Below are 11,709 nucleotides of genomic sequence, written 5' to 3'. Positions count from 1 at the left end.
CATTTGCAGTATTTGCAATATTTACCAATAAGCATTATTTCTGTCAATGACTATTTGCAACTCTACTGATATCAAAATAAATTTCAGTTATTTAATCACTTCTTCATGATGAGAAAAGTCATGGTGCCCAACAGTTCCTGCTGCCATTTGGCATCAAGTCAGGCAGTTCTGTGCAGGACTGCAGAGCTCCCATTTCCTGATGAGGGCTTACAGTGTGCTCCTTTGTTTAGCCAGGACCTCACACTGTTCGTAGGCATGAACTCATGCTGACCCTCAGTTGCAGGGAGAAGGAGTAGCTTTCCCTAGGGTCTCAGGTCAGAATCAAGAAGAGAGACCCATTATGCTAGGAGTCTACAACCCATTCAGTATGCAGGTGGGCCCCCAGAAATCTCACACATGCTTTAACAACACTGTTTACACAACACTGCAGGATCTTTTAAAACTCTGCTTTCCAGTTTTACAACACTGGCCATCATTCAGGTCTGTATGCCCTTTCTGTGTGCAAAGTTTGTTTAGCAGAGCCCTTGGAGGATTCACAAGGGCCCAGGGCAGGTTTCACACCCCACTCAGAGTGAGGTACTGTGCTGCAGCCAACATCCCTGCTTCTGGGAGACCACAACACTAATGTCTTGCAAAAACGCCACCTTTAGCAGCATTGGAGCTTTCCTGAGCCCATTTACCTTCAGTTGCTTCCCATAATATGGGTCCTTCCGAAGCCAAGAGGAAGTTAACCTGCCAGAGGGCCCACAGGCTGTAAGTTTCTTTAGCTCATGTTCTACAAACAGCCTTACCCTGCCAGCAGAGAAGGTAAGGAGTCCAGACAGATTGCCACAGACTGCCAATACCTACACATTCTCAACCCCTGACTGCTGCCATGGTTTTTTTGTTTTTGGCACTAAATGTTTTCAGGAGTCATGCTAGACCTGCTAAGCACTGCAATATAATGAAATTATTTGTTAAATGACTTCTTAACTAAACCAGAATGATCTGACATGTAAGCATGGTAGCGTTACTGAGCACTGGCAATATTATGGTGGATACAAAGAGGTGGTTTTCTTTGAGTGAGAAGCCAGTTTTGACTGGAGAATAGCCTCTGTTATTGCATACTAACTAACTAGTCTGGAAGTGCACCATACACAAGAACGCTCCCAGCACAACTTCAGATTTAAGGCCTCCGGTAAAGAAGCCCCTGATACAGAAAAGGAGCAGAAGAAATCAAACTACTGCCTGGGCCTTTACAACAGGAGAATTCATTATATTGAAGGCCCCCTAGGGAAGCAAGCTGAAAGTACAGAGGACAAAACCACCATGGTTCCAGGCGATCCTGGGGTAAATTCCTTCCTGAAATTAAGTCTGGTGAATGTTTTAAACCTGAATACATAAAAGCAGAGCAACCAGGGGCAAAAAGGACTTAATGCTATTAGCCAGATCATCACCTCCCACATATAGCTGTGGCCAGTCTCCAACATTTGGAAAGAAGGCAACTAAAATCCTTAGATACTAGCTTATGTATCAAGGGGCACACAAATTCCTTCCCATTTCCAAGTCTTGCAAACAATTAAAGAGTCCTAAACTACCTGGGGCACAACATGAACATGGTGACAGAGGGAAGACTGAATGCTGATTAATTTTGCTACCTTACCCATTGCAACAAGTGCACACAGTTTATGTCATCATAGGCAGAGAAACTCAAGGGAAGCCAGCATCATGCTACCCTCTACAAACCACCATCTTGGAGGCCTTGGCATCTTGCAAGGGCCAGCATGCTCCTTTCCGATAGCCACCCTACATGCAATCCCAGGTTAATTGGGTCTGAGCGCCTAGAAAGTAGGATTCACAAATACTTATTTCTTTACATATAGTAAAAGGTGTTTTGGTAGTGTGAGATTTACACCTAGCTATCAAGGCTACTTACAATACAAGGATTATTCTCTGCTTCTTCGCAAGGCTCTGTGGCTAAAGAACAATGGAAAAGTTGAGAGGCAGGCCCATTTCTGAGCACATTTCACATCTCAATTGTTAGCATTTTATTAGTAAACAAAATATCAGTCTTAAGACATTAAGTAAAACCTCAGATAAAAGCTCTGCCAAAGATTTATCTTCCCTCTTCTGCTGGCCGAAAGCATGATCTTAGCAGAAGCCTTAGTAGGAAGCCTGTTTGATTTTATCTGAAAGTCAGTATGAACTACTCCATTTGCTTCTAGAGGGAAGAAAAACTAACTTAACAATAACATTACTATAAGATGTCTGTTCTTTGTTGGTTTCATCAGCTTCAGAGATTGCTGGGTTCAAAGCTGCAAACAAATACAGCCAGTTCTCACTGATACTCTTCTTGATCTCAAATTATTGCCTTCTTCCCTATCTACATCCTTCTCTCTACCCATTCTATTAATTAAACTCACTAACTGACAAGTTCAGTGCATAGTAAGGCACTAATACACAGCTACTGAAGAGATACAAGGTACAAAACCACAAGTGAAGAACAGAGTGCGATAAAAACCACTGTTGTAAACAGACACATACCACAAGACAGCAGCTCAGGGACAGTGAAGCACCAATGAACACCACTTACCTGGCTGCTTAAAGTTCATGAAGCAATTAGTATGTAATTATAGAAGTGAAGATGATAAAAAGTCAGTCAAGCAATAAAAACTTTGCAATTAGCTTTCACAAATAGATTATTCCATAAGTACTCACACTTTAAAGCATACATTCAGAGGTGGTAACTCTTTTTTAAGAGTCTTCCTCCATTCTTTGACTTTTATAATCCTAGCTAGATCTTCCTGTATATAAGCATGGGGAAGCTGCTAAAAAGTATACTAGACCTACAGGGATGAAACCATAGCCCACTGTTCTCCACACAACTCTCTCATCTCTGCACCCTGATAACGAACTCATTATAGAGTTAGTGAATACAGAATACCAACCAAATGCCTGTGCCAAAAGGAAAAACTAGCAGTCATTACCTAAACCCATTAGATTAACTATACTACTGCAGCTCTAACAGAGTGGAAAATGGCTGCTTTATAGTCTGTGAGCATCCCAATTAGGTGGGTGGAAGTACTTAATAAGGCAGGTGTCTCACATTTTTATTAGTGTGTGAGTCTGTGGCTTCATTGAAGCCTACTGCTGTATTTTTTCTGCATGTGGGAACAACTATTATCACTTGCAAAAGTTAGTAATACAAGAAAATAGAGCAATATCTCAATGAGAGTTTGAGTTTGTATTTAGTTTTACATAGGTAACTCAACTCCTCAAAGGAAGCACGTTGTGAGGAAAGTTTGAAATAAGTTTTTGTTTATTCTAGAAATAACTCTAAGAAGATGAAATAACTCTTAAATGTCAAAGCATGTTACAAAGAGCTTGCTTTTCACTTCATTACTGTGGAAGGACAAATAATACTGACTTGTGTTTACTCCAGAGGCAAAGCAGGTTGGCTGTCAGGGAGGAGCTGCCAGCAGTAACTCAAGCCCTGGGCTAAGTCCTCCATGGAGGAGGTGGGATGTCCCCCCGCTTCCTGAAGGCTGCCCTTCGGCAGGGGTCTGAGGTGCTTTAAGCATAGCAGACCCTGCTCTAGAGACAGTGCTGGACTCTGAACTTGTTTTTTTCTTGACTGAAAAAAAAAAATCACATAGCAGCCTCAAGGTGGGAGAGTATTGTGGCTAGCAGTGAGTACCAGAACACATATATCACACAACTAAATATAATTTTAGAGTGTTGTTTTTTTTTTTTTTTTTGTCAGTGTCCTTCCACCTGTGCCAGGAACTATGTTCAGATATTGCAGGAAAATATACTTCTCCTACACCTGCACTGCTGATTGGCATGGCCTAATACTGGGCACTGATCAGTGCTGAAATGTTTACAGGGAAACTTCACTGATTTTCTTAAAGAAAAAAAAACACAAAGATATGTGCAGGGATTGATCTCAAACTGTCTGTGCTCTTGGTAACATATATCCAGCTCTAGCAATTTTTTTATACACCAGATGATAAAACTATATTGCATGATCAATGAATTCCTTTGCAGGGGGTTTCCAAACACAACGTGAACCATTACAGAGGTGTGGAAATCCCCTACAGAGGAATTGACTATGCAGTGAATGGTGAGTTCTGCTTCAAGTGAAGCTGCCATAGATTTACCTGGGTGAGAAGAACGGGTGGCAGGAGGAGTAGAATTGAAGCCCTGGGATCGTAGGGATGGGATTCTCCTGGCAGAATACAGGGAAAAAAATGCTGCCCTTAGAAAATGTCTCCTTATAGCTGCCTTTCCCTGATTTATTTCCAGCGTCACTTTCTGAGGGAGCAGATGGATGGACGGGTGCCCGTGTGCCTCGCTGTCCCGGGGGATCCCTCTAGTAACCCTGGAAGTGTCATATTATGGAAACAGCAAGCAGGAAAAGCCCTTTGCTCGTGTCCTGCCTTGGGTTGTTCAGCGCACTGTTGACATGCTTGAGAAAGACCACACCAGTAAGCAGAAGGAAGTCTTTTCACAATTCTTTTAGAAATCTGACATTTTAGGAGTGCTCTCTTAGTCCTACACGAGCTCTGCGTATGAGGTATGGGCCGCTATGAAGCAGCAGCAGGTTTCACGTATACATCCCCTCACTCCTGGGGCTGTGCAGGCAGATCTCGGCGCAGCACACACACCCGGGCTGGACAGCCACGACCCGTCCGAGGGCCAGGGGCTACCAGCGTGGCCCCTCAACCCCCTGCCTCCCCTCAGCAGCTGGCCGCCGGGCGAACCGCGGCGGCCGGCCCCCGGCGCTCCGCCCGCAGTGAGGCTGTGCCCGGCCGCCGCACCCAAGATGGCGGCCGCGAGCTGTCCGCCCCCCGGCGGCGGCCCGGGGCGTGTGCCGGAATGCGGGCGGGGCGGGCGATGTGGCGAGGCCCGGCCCCCTCCGCCGCTCGGCGTTGCCCGGCCGTCCCCCGCCGTGGCCTGGGTAGGCTGCGGGGAGAGGCCGCGGTGGTGCGGGGGGAGCCGGGAGAGGACGGGGGCGCGGTAGGTGGTGGCGAGGGGCGGTGGGGCTGGCCCGGGAGGCGGCGGCGAAGCGCGGCGCTGGGCTTCTCCCGCGGGGAACGGGAAAGGCCGCGGCCGGCGGCGGTGTTCGGGCAGCCGCCGTCTCGACTTGCCGGGCTCCGGGTCCGGCTGTGGAGCCCGGGGCTGTGGCTGCCGGGCCGGGGCCGTGGCGTGCCCCGTGGCGGGCGGGCGATCCGCGGTGCCGCCACCTTGCCTCCCCTCAACCCCCCTCAGCTCGCTCCTTCCGAAAAGGAGAAGGTGGGCAAGCGGGCTGCCCCCTGTCTGGGGTAGTGCCGGACACGAAAGCAACGCGACCGGTTTCCGTGTAATTCCCGAGGTCGTCTGTGGGCTTTAAAGTCCGTATTTGTGTTTTTTTTTTTTTTTTTTTTCCTCCCCCCTTCCTCGCCCAAAGGCCTGAAGGCTATGTTTTCACTTCCAGAGATTACGCCCGAAGTGCCCCTGGCGAAGAACGGACATGCTTGACTGTTGTCTTCAGTCGCTTGTGTTGTGCTACGTTGTTTACCCAAAAAGGAGAGGCTGAGACCCTGTTATTTTAATCCTTGACTTCTTCTTTGGTTATGATATAACTAATAATAAACCAAAAACTGCGGAAAGAACACTTGAGAACGGAGCATGGTAGGATCTTGAACAGAAGTCGCTGGTGTCAGGCAAAAGAGGAAGGGAAGGAATGGCATCCCGAGAGAGGCTGTATGAGCTTTGGATGCTTTACTGTAATAAGGTAAGTGTTTGGGGGAGTAGTGGGGGGATGTTTGTGTGTCTTCTTCCTCTTTTATTTGTAAATCAGGTATTTGAAATGTTTTTCTAACATCTTTTAGCACAATTCCTTTGCTTAGAAGTTGCATAGACTTGCATGGCTTCTCTAAGGGTGTAACTGAACTTCTTACACTATTTACAACTTCAGCTCTTGACTTACTCTTCAGGTTGGGCTTTTTTTTTGTGATGAGGTATGAATTGTGCAGGGTTATGTCTCAGATTAAGCACTTATTTTAGCTATACCTTTTAGCTATGTGAATGCATACGTATGCATTTTTTTTTCATATGGCTGTGGCATTAAGATAGATTGTATTCACTTAATCCACTGCTGTCTGGTATTTAGTTTTAACCTTAGGGTTTTTTGTGTAGCTCTAGTTTTATTTAAACTATATTAGCCAAAGTCTTCTCAAAAAGCAGATTTAAGTTACTTCTGAGTATTCCTTTGCTGCTTATCAACATAACATCAAAGTACTCTATTAATAGTAATGAACTTCCTTCACCTAACAGGAAAATTATTAAAATACTGTCTTGTCTCTATTTGTACTTCATAGTGTAAAGCGATTCATATGTTTAAAGCAGAGGTCTGAATTGCCACCAGAAGTGCTGAGTATGTACACAAATTAGATTCCAGGTTATCTAAATAGATATTCATAAAATAAGAAACATTTTAAAAAAAACTGTAAAGAGTGGGGAAGGAACTGGCCTACTGTGTACAAACTTTGTGGCTGTGGCAAGGAAAGTTTTTGGTGGCCTTATTCCCTGGTTTCCTTTTGCCTTGTCTCTTTGCAGCCTCACATTTTGTATGCATCACAGTCTCTTTAACTTTTCAAACCAGTAAGGCATTAAGGGTAGAGTAAACATTCTCTTGTTCTGTTTCCGGGTTCATTTGTAGAGAACATCCACCTCAAGAACACAGAATGTGAGATTTTAAGTACAGGCTGTCTTAATACAAGCACACAAAGTGCTGGATGAGTGTTGCACAAGGCAGTCTTAATTGTAGCTTTTCTTAATTTGTGTGAGTTTGTAACCCTAATGCTCTATTCGTAGTTAAAAATAAAACTAGTGCAAACATAACAGCACGGTGTGACATCTTACTGATAGCCACGTGGGTTATCTTTTGGGTTGAAATGTATTTGTGTAGACCTTTGCCATTTAAACTGATGTAGTAATGTTGATGGCAGCAGGAAATAGACTAGTACTGAAGGAGAAGGATGTTTTGCCAGTGAGTTCATCGATGTGAGAAGAACAAAGACTCTTGGAACAGGCTTCAAGAATCCAGGCTTTCCTCAGCTCCAAGAATCCTCAAGCTCCAAGAATCCAGGCTTTCCTCAGCTTTGGGAGAGACAGGACTGGGGAGATGAGCCAAACTCGGGTTTCTGTGCTTAGACAGTCTTTGTCTCTTTCCTCCCTAGTTCTTTGTAAATTTCTTTTCTCTCTTACACCTTTTCCCCCTTTGCTGGAACCTTTCATTCAAATTGTAACTAGTACAGCTTTCTTTATGCAACCTTCTCGCTGGCATACAGACAACGTGGAAATGGAAGGTGTACAGTGTGTGCTTTAGATCACTAAGAGTATGCTCAGTTTCTTAATAGGAATGATGAATGTGTCCTCTGGTCTGCACTAACATGGTGGGAATAGACATTTAGACCCTAACAGAAGAGAAAACAACAACAAAAAAAACTTTTGATGTACTCAGCCTTTGTGAGCTGTCAGAGACTTCACTTTTTGGGTTTTGTTTGATTTTTTTTTTTCCTTCTAGAATTATATGTTATGGGCACAATTACATGGACTCATATATTGATAAGGAGTTTTTCTCATGTAGAAATATTTATGCTATAAAAAAACAGTTTGAAATTTTCAGGCAACTAGAGTGAGTCCAAAAACAGAGTCTTCACTTCTTCCAAAAAAGCTGGACACACAACTTTTTGTTTTTCTTTGATTTATTTATTTATTTATTTCTCTCTCTCTCTCTCTACCTCATTCAGGTTAAAATGATTTCTCTTTCTGTTTGAGGCCGGCATCCAGAAAAAAATACTCCATCTTGGGTTGAGTTTTGTGGAGTTAAGAGCAACTGAAGCAGTTTAGGTGTTAGGGTGTAAAGTGTTGTGAAGCTGTAATGTAAATTAGTTTATTCGGTCAGTCATATATCAAGACCATCTAGATTGTGCTGTAACTTGGCTTTCCTTAGAGCATCTAGAACAATGGGAAGATGTAGCAGTAATCACCAGTAACATGATAAAGTTAAAGTGTAGCACCATATCCTGTAGGTGACTTTGTTGTGGCTGACAGCCTTCTGGAAAGGCAAGATGTCTCCAAACTACAGAAACAACTGAGTAAATGATCTCGAGTTTACATATCTTGAGTGTACAGCTTTGGGGTTTGCAGCCTTGTTAGCTAAAGAAACAGTGAAAATCTTTTTTTTCTGTGATGCCTGACAGTGGTGATAATAACTAGCCATGTTTACTTTGTCTTTTTCAGCTGATCAGGCTAGTATGTTAAATACAGCACTGTGTGCTACAGCAACAAAACTTCTAAACTTCTTGCTGTTTTAAAGTGATGGATGATAGTGTTAGTATCTTACCATTAATCCTGGTAACAATTCTTGTTCTGTGATCACTTTAGGTCCCAGTGCAGTGACAAGCATAAGCTGCAACACTTACTTTTGTGCAAAGTAACATTAGGAGGGGATCTCTGTATTTTCATTGAGGTTTGTGCACTATCAGCAATTGGAGACTTGGGCAGACATCAGCATGTAGCCAGCGCATCTACAGAAGCAGTCTTTGAATGATATTGTGTGTGACGTATTGTTTTCTTTTTTCTCTTAAAGTTGTGTTTTGATGGCTGCAAAAGTTTGTTTTTAGTTGGTGTTCTGTTGTTTTTCATCTGGCAGTTTCTAATGTAAGTTTTGTTGGTGGTGCTTTTTTCCCCTCTGTGATTCTGTTCCTTTAAAAGCTGTGCTCTGTAGGCCAGTAGCTACAAAGCTGCAGATTTGTCTGCTGTTTAGATGCCCGATGAAAGTCATAGCCACACGTGACTGACAGTGCTTTTGGTGTTGCCTGGAAGCAGTTTAGAAGCTCATTAAATTTAGTGAAGTTTAGTTTAAAGTCACTGGGACTTAAATATCACAGCGCCGTATTGTTAATTGTTTGAGCTGTTTCTGCCTTGAGTTGTTCTTTTTCTTTTGTTTTTCTTTTCTTTTTTCTTTTTTAAATGATGTCAGATTTTCTGCAAAGAAAACATTGTTTCATGCATACTGCTGTCATGATTGTTTTTGGTGATTTTCAGTTTAAAACGGATTTTTTTTTCTAATACTTGATTCTCTGTTAATGTACAATGCTGTTATTCACTTGAATATTGATATGGATGCAAGCTGCTGTCTTTCATCTGAATGGAGGAATGCGTGTTTTCTAAGGTAATTGAGATAAATGTAGAATAGATAACAAGTCTTTTCTATAGAGTTCACTAGCAAAAATTCTCCAGCAGGCTAAGTAGACAAAGGTGGTACCAAACATTAGCTTATCAATCATCAGTTTGAAGCCTTAAATATCATCTACACAGGAACATGAAACGCTTACTGAAGTGAATATGCAGCAGATACCTGAAAATGCTTCAGTAATGTAAGTTTATAGCAGGAGATCAGCTCTACTAGATGAACTGAGGTAGTCTGGGGAAAGCGCATGCTTTCATTGAAGTGTTTCTGTGACCTTTTCATGTTCATGTGACTGAAGTAATCTCTTCCATTAGATCAGCTCTACCAGTCTTGCCTTGTATTCTTAGACCGGCATAGCTGTAACAATATTACTGTTGTAATCTTAGTTGATTAACCTTTTCTTAGATGTTAATTATGTACCAGGATGCAAAATTAATTCATGTCTTGTTATCCTCTGAAGTGACTTTGACTGCAGATTCAAATTAAAGAGATTCAACCTGCATTGTATCTGTGAGAATTGAACCATGCGCATTTCATCCTCTCCAGTTTTTCTGATAGGTATTTCAGATTATTTGACATAAAGTGTGTTAGGATTTTTGTTACTTTTAATTTTATGCAGGAAGTGATCAGATACTCTCCTCTGTGGAAAGAAATTTTTCTCTTCTAACAAAGTGAGATCCCCAGTTGCTTTCAGGAAGGGTTTTAAAGGCATAAATGCAGGCACTTATCTTCCGTGTGCACCTTAGAAAATCTTCCATTTGTACTGTGTTACTTATAAAGCTGGTCTTTCCTAGTATCTTACGTATTTGAAATAGATATAGAAAATGTGGCATACAGAGTATCAGTGAAGTGAACGTGGCTAAGTACTGCGTGTGTACATATTACAGGATTTTGACTAGATCAAAATTGATTGATTTTTATCCTGGGTGGAAACTCGGGGTAGAGGAATGGGACAGGACACAGACAATAAAAGTTTTGGGGGAAAATATCTTCTAGGGAGAAAGAATTTTTGCTTTTCTAGAAGCTGAAGATTTTCAGTAATCTATTTAGTTTCTTGAATAATATGAACAATGGCTGGTAAGTGATGCTGAAACAAAGAGCTGCAGCTTTAAATTAAAGCAAAATGTAATAATAATGGTTAGATCTGCTAACCCTCTACCATATCCTTTCCTTGAAATTATATATTTAAAGAATAAATAAAAAAGTAATATATGGCACAACTTTATACTCCTTACTTTACCTGAATGCCACCAAAAAAAAAAACCTGAATGCTTTGCCAAGGCAAAGGGAAATTTAAATATGAAGTACTTGGCTCTCCAAGAGCATTTCACAGGGCATATGAGTAGTACAGTTAAAGCAATGTGAAAGTCTTTTTCTTAAAAGCTTAATGATCAACTTTCAGCAGAATATGCTGAAAGTTGTCTATAAAACAGGGTTGGCAGTTCAAAAACATCTAAGAAGAGCTGATGCTTTCAAGTAGTATCTATAAAAAAAAAAAGGTTGAAGCAGACATTGAGTGCTGCTCTTAACTGAGGGGCCAGGACAACTTGATGAATTGTAAATCCAAAATGTAATTTAAAATCATTTCAGGATTAGGCTTGTAGTGTGTAAAGGACACTTTGCTGCTGGGTCAAGACTCATGCCAAAGTTTTTGAATGTGATGAAAGCCCTGTAAAAGGCTCTTAAAACAGGTAAAATGGGTTGGCTCCTTTAAAAACGAATCTGCTTTGTTAGGCAGTTAGTGAAAAGCATGCCAGATAGTGTATCATCAGAATTAGCTATCCAACGGATGGGGGTGCTATGTTAGCTGAGTCCTGTCAAGAAGACTTTCTCCCCTTTAAGAATTTTAATTGTGCCAGGCAGGGTTTCACACAGTAATTGGTTCTGGGCTTTGTCTTACACCTTCATCTTCAGTAAAGCCATGCTTTCATTTCAGCACTTCCTTATCTGATAGGTGATACAATAGCTTGAAGGGAAAGCTGTGAGTCTGTTTGTCAGCCAGTTTCTAGCCTATGCTTCCCCTTTCAAAGAAGGAGTATTTGATCTTAGCATCTTTAGTAGGTAGGGATTCTGTGTACTAACAGTTATAAAGCTAATTACAATGTCCTGATCTTTACTAACACAGACAACTGAGACAATCACCTCTCTTGCTGTGTTCAGAAGAACTGACTTGTGGATAGGCCATCTTCTTAAGAAATGTACTTTCTTATGTTGCATTGTATTGCTGTGTTTGCCTTTTTTTTTTTAATCAGATCTGATTTTATTGAGATAAATGTGTTGGCTTTTTTTCTCTGTTTTGTTAAGGGACACCTGTAAGTTATCTTTCCTTTTAAAACTAATATTATAGCATGGAAAGAGAAGTTATACTTCTTACAGGAAAGCATTTTAGTTCTAGATCAAAAGCTATACGGAAAAAAAATCTGAAATGAGTATATGCAGTATTGTAAAAATGTCCTGGTGTATTTCAGGTCCTGTTATTTGAGTTATTT

The 11,709-nt window shown here is 41.7% G+C and overlaps 1 protein-coding gene across 8 annotated transcripts in view; it reads left to right on the top strand.

The window, feature by feature from the left end:
* The first annotated feature begins 4,874 nt into the window (after positions 1-4,874).
* The window catches only part of NBEAL1 (neurobeachin like 1), an 81,220-nt gene continuing 74,385 nt past the window's right edge, over positions 4,875-11,709 (top strand). For 4 of the 8 annotated variants that reach the window (XR_005820878.1, XM_040560896.1, XM_040560893.1 and 1 more), the window contains exons 1-2: positions 4,887-4,998; positions 5,456-5,755. Coding sequence is in view for 7 of the 8 variants with exons in the window: in XM_040560896.1 (XP_040416830.1) it covers positions 5,705-5,755 (51 nt within the window). In the remaining variant the exon portion in view is untranslated. Of the gene's footprint in view, positions 4,999-5,031; positions 5,275-5,455; positions 5,756-11,709 lie in introns of those variants that run through there. The other 4 variants (XM_040560895.1, XM_040560891.1, XM_040560894.1 and 1 more) reach the window with 4 other exon arrangements.

The sequence above is a fragment of the Cygnus olor genome, chromosome 6 (genome assembly GCF_009769625.2).
Source record: "Cygnus olor isolate bCygOlo1 chromosome 6, bCygOlo1.pri.v2, whole genome shotgun sequence".
Taxonomy (NCBI): domain Eukaryota; kingdom Metazoa; phylum Chordata; class Aves; order Anseriformes; family Anatidae; genus Cygnus; species Cygnus olor.
Note: the sequence above shows the minus strand (reverse complement) of the source record. Positions and strands in the feature narration are given on the sequence as shown.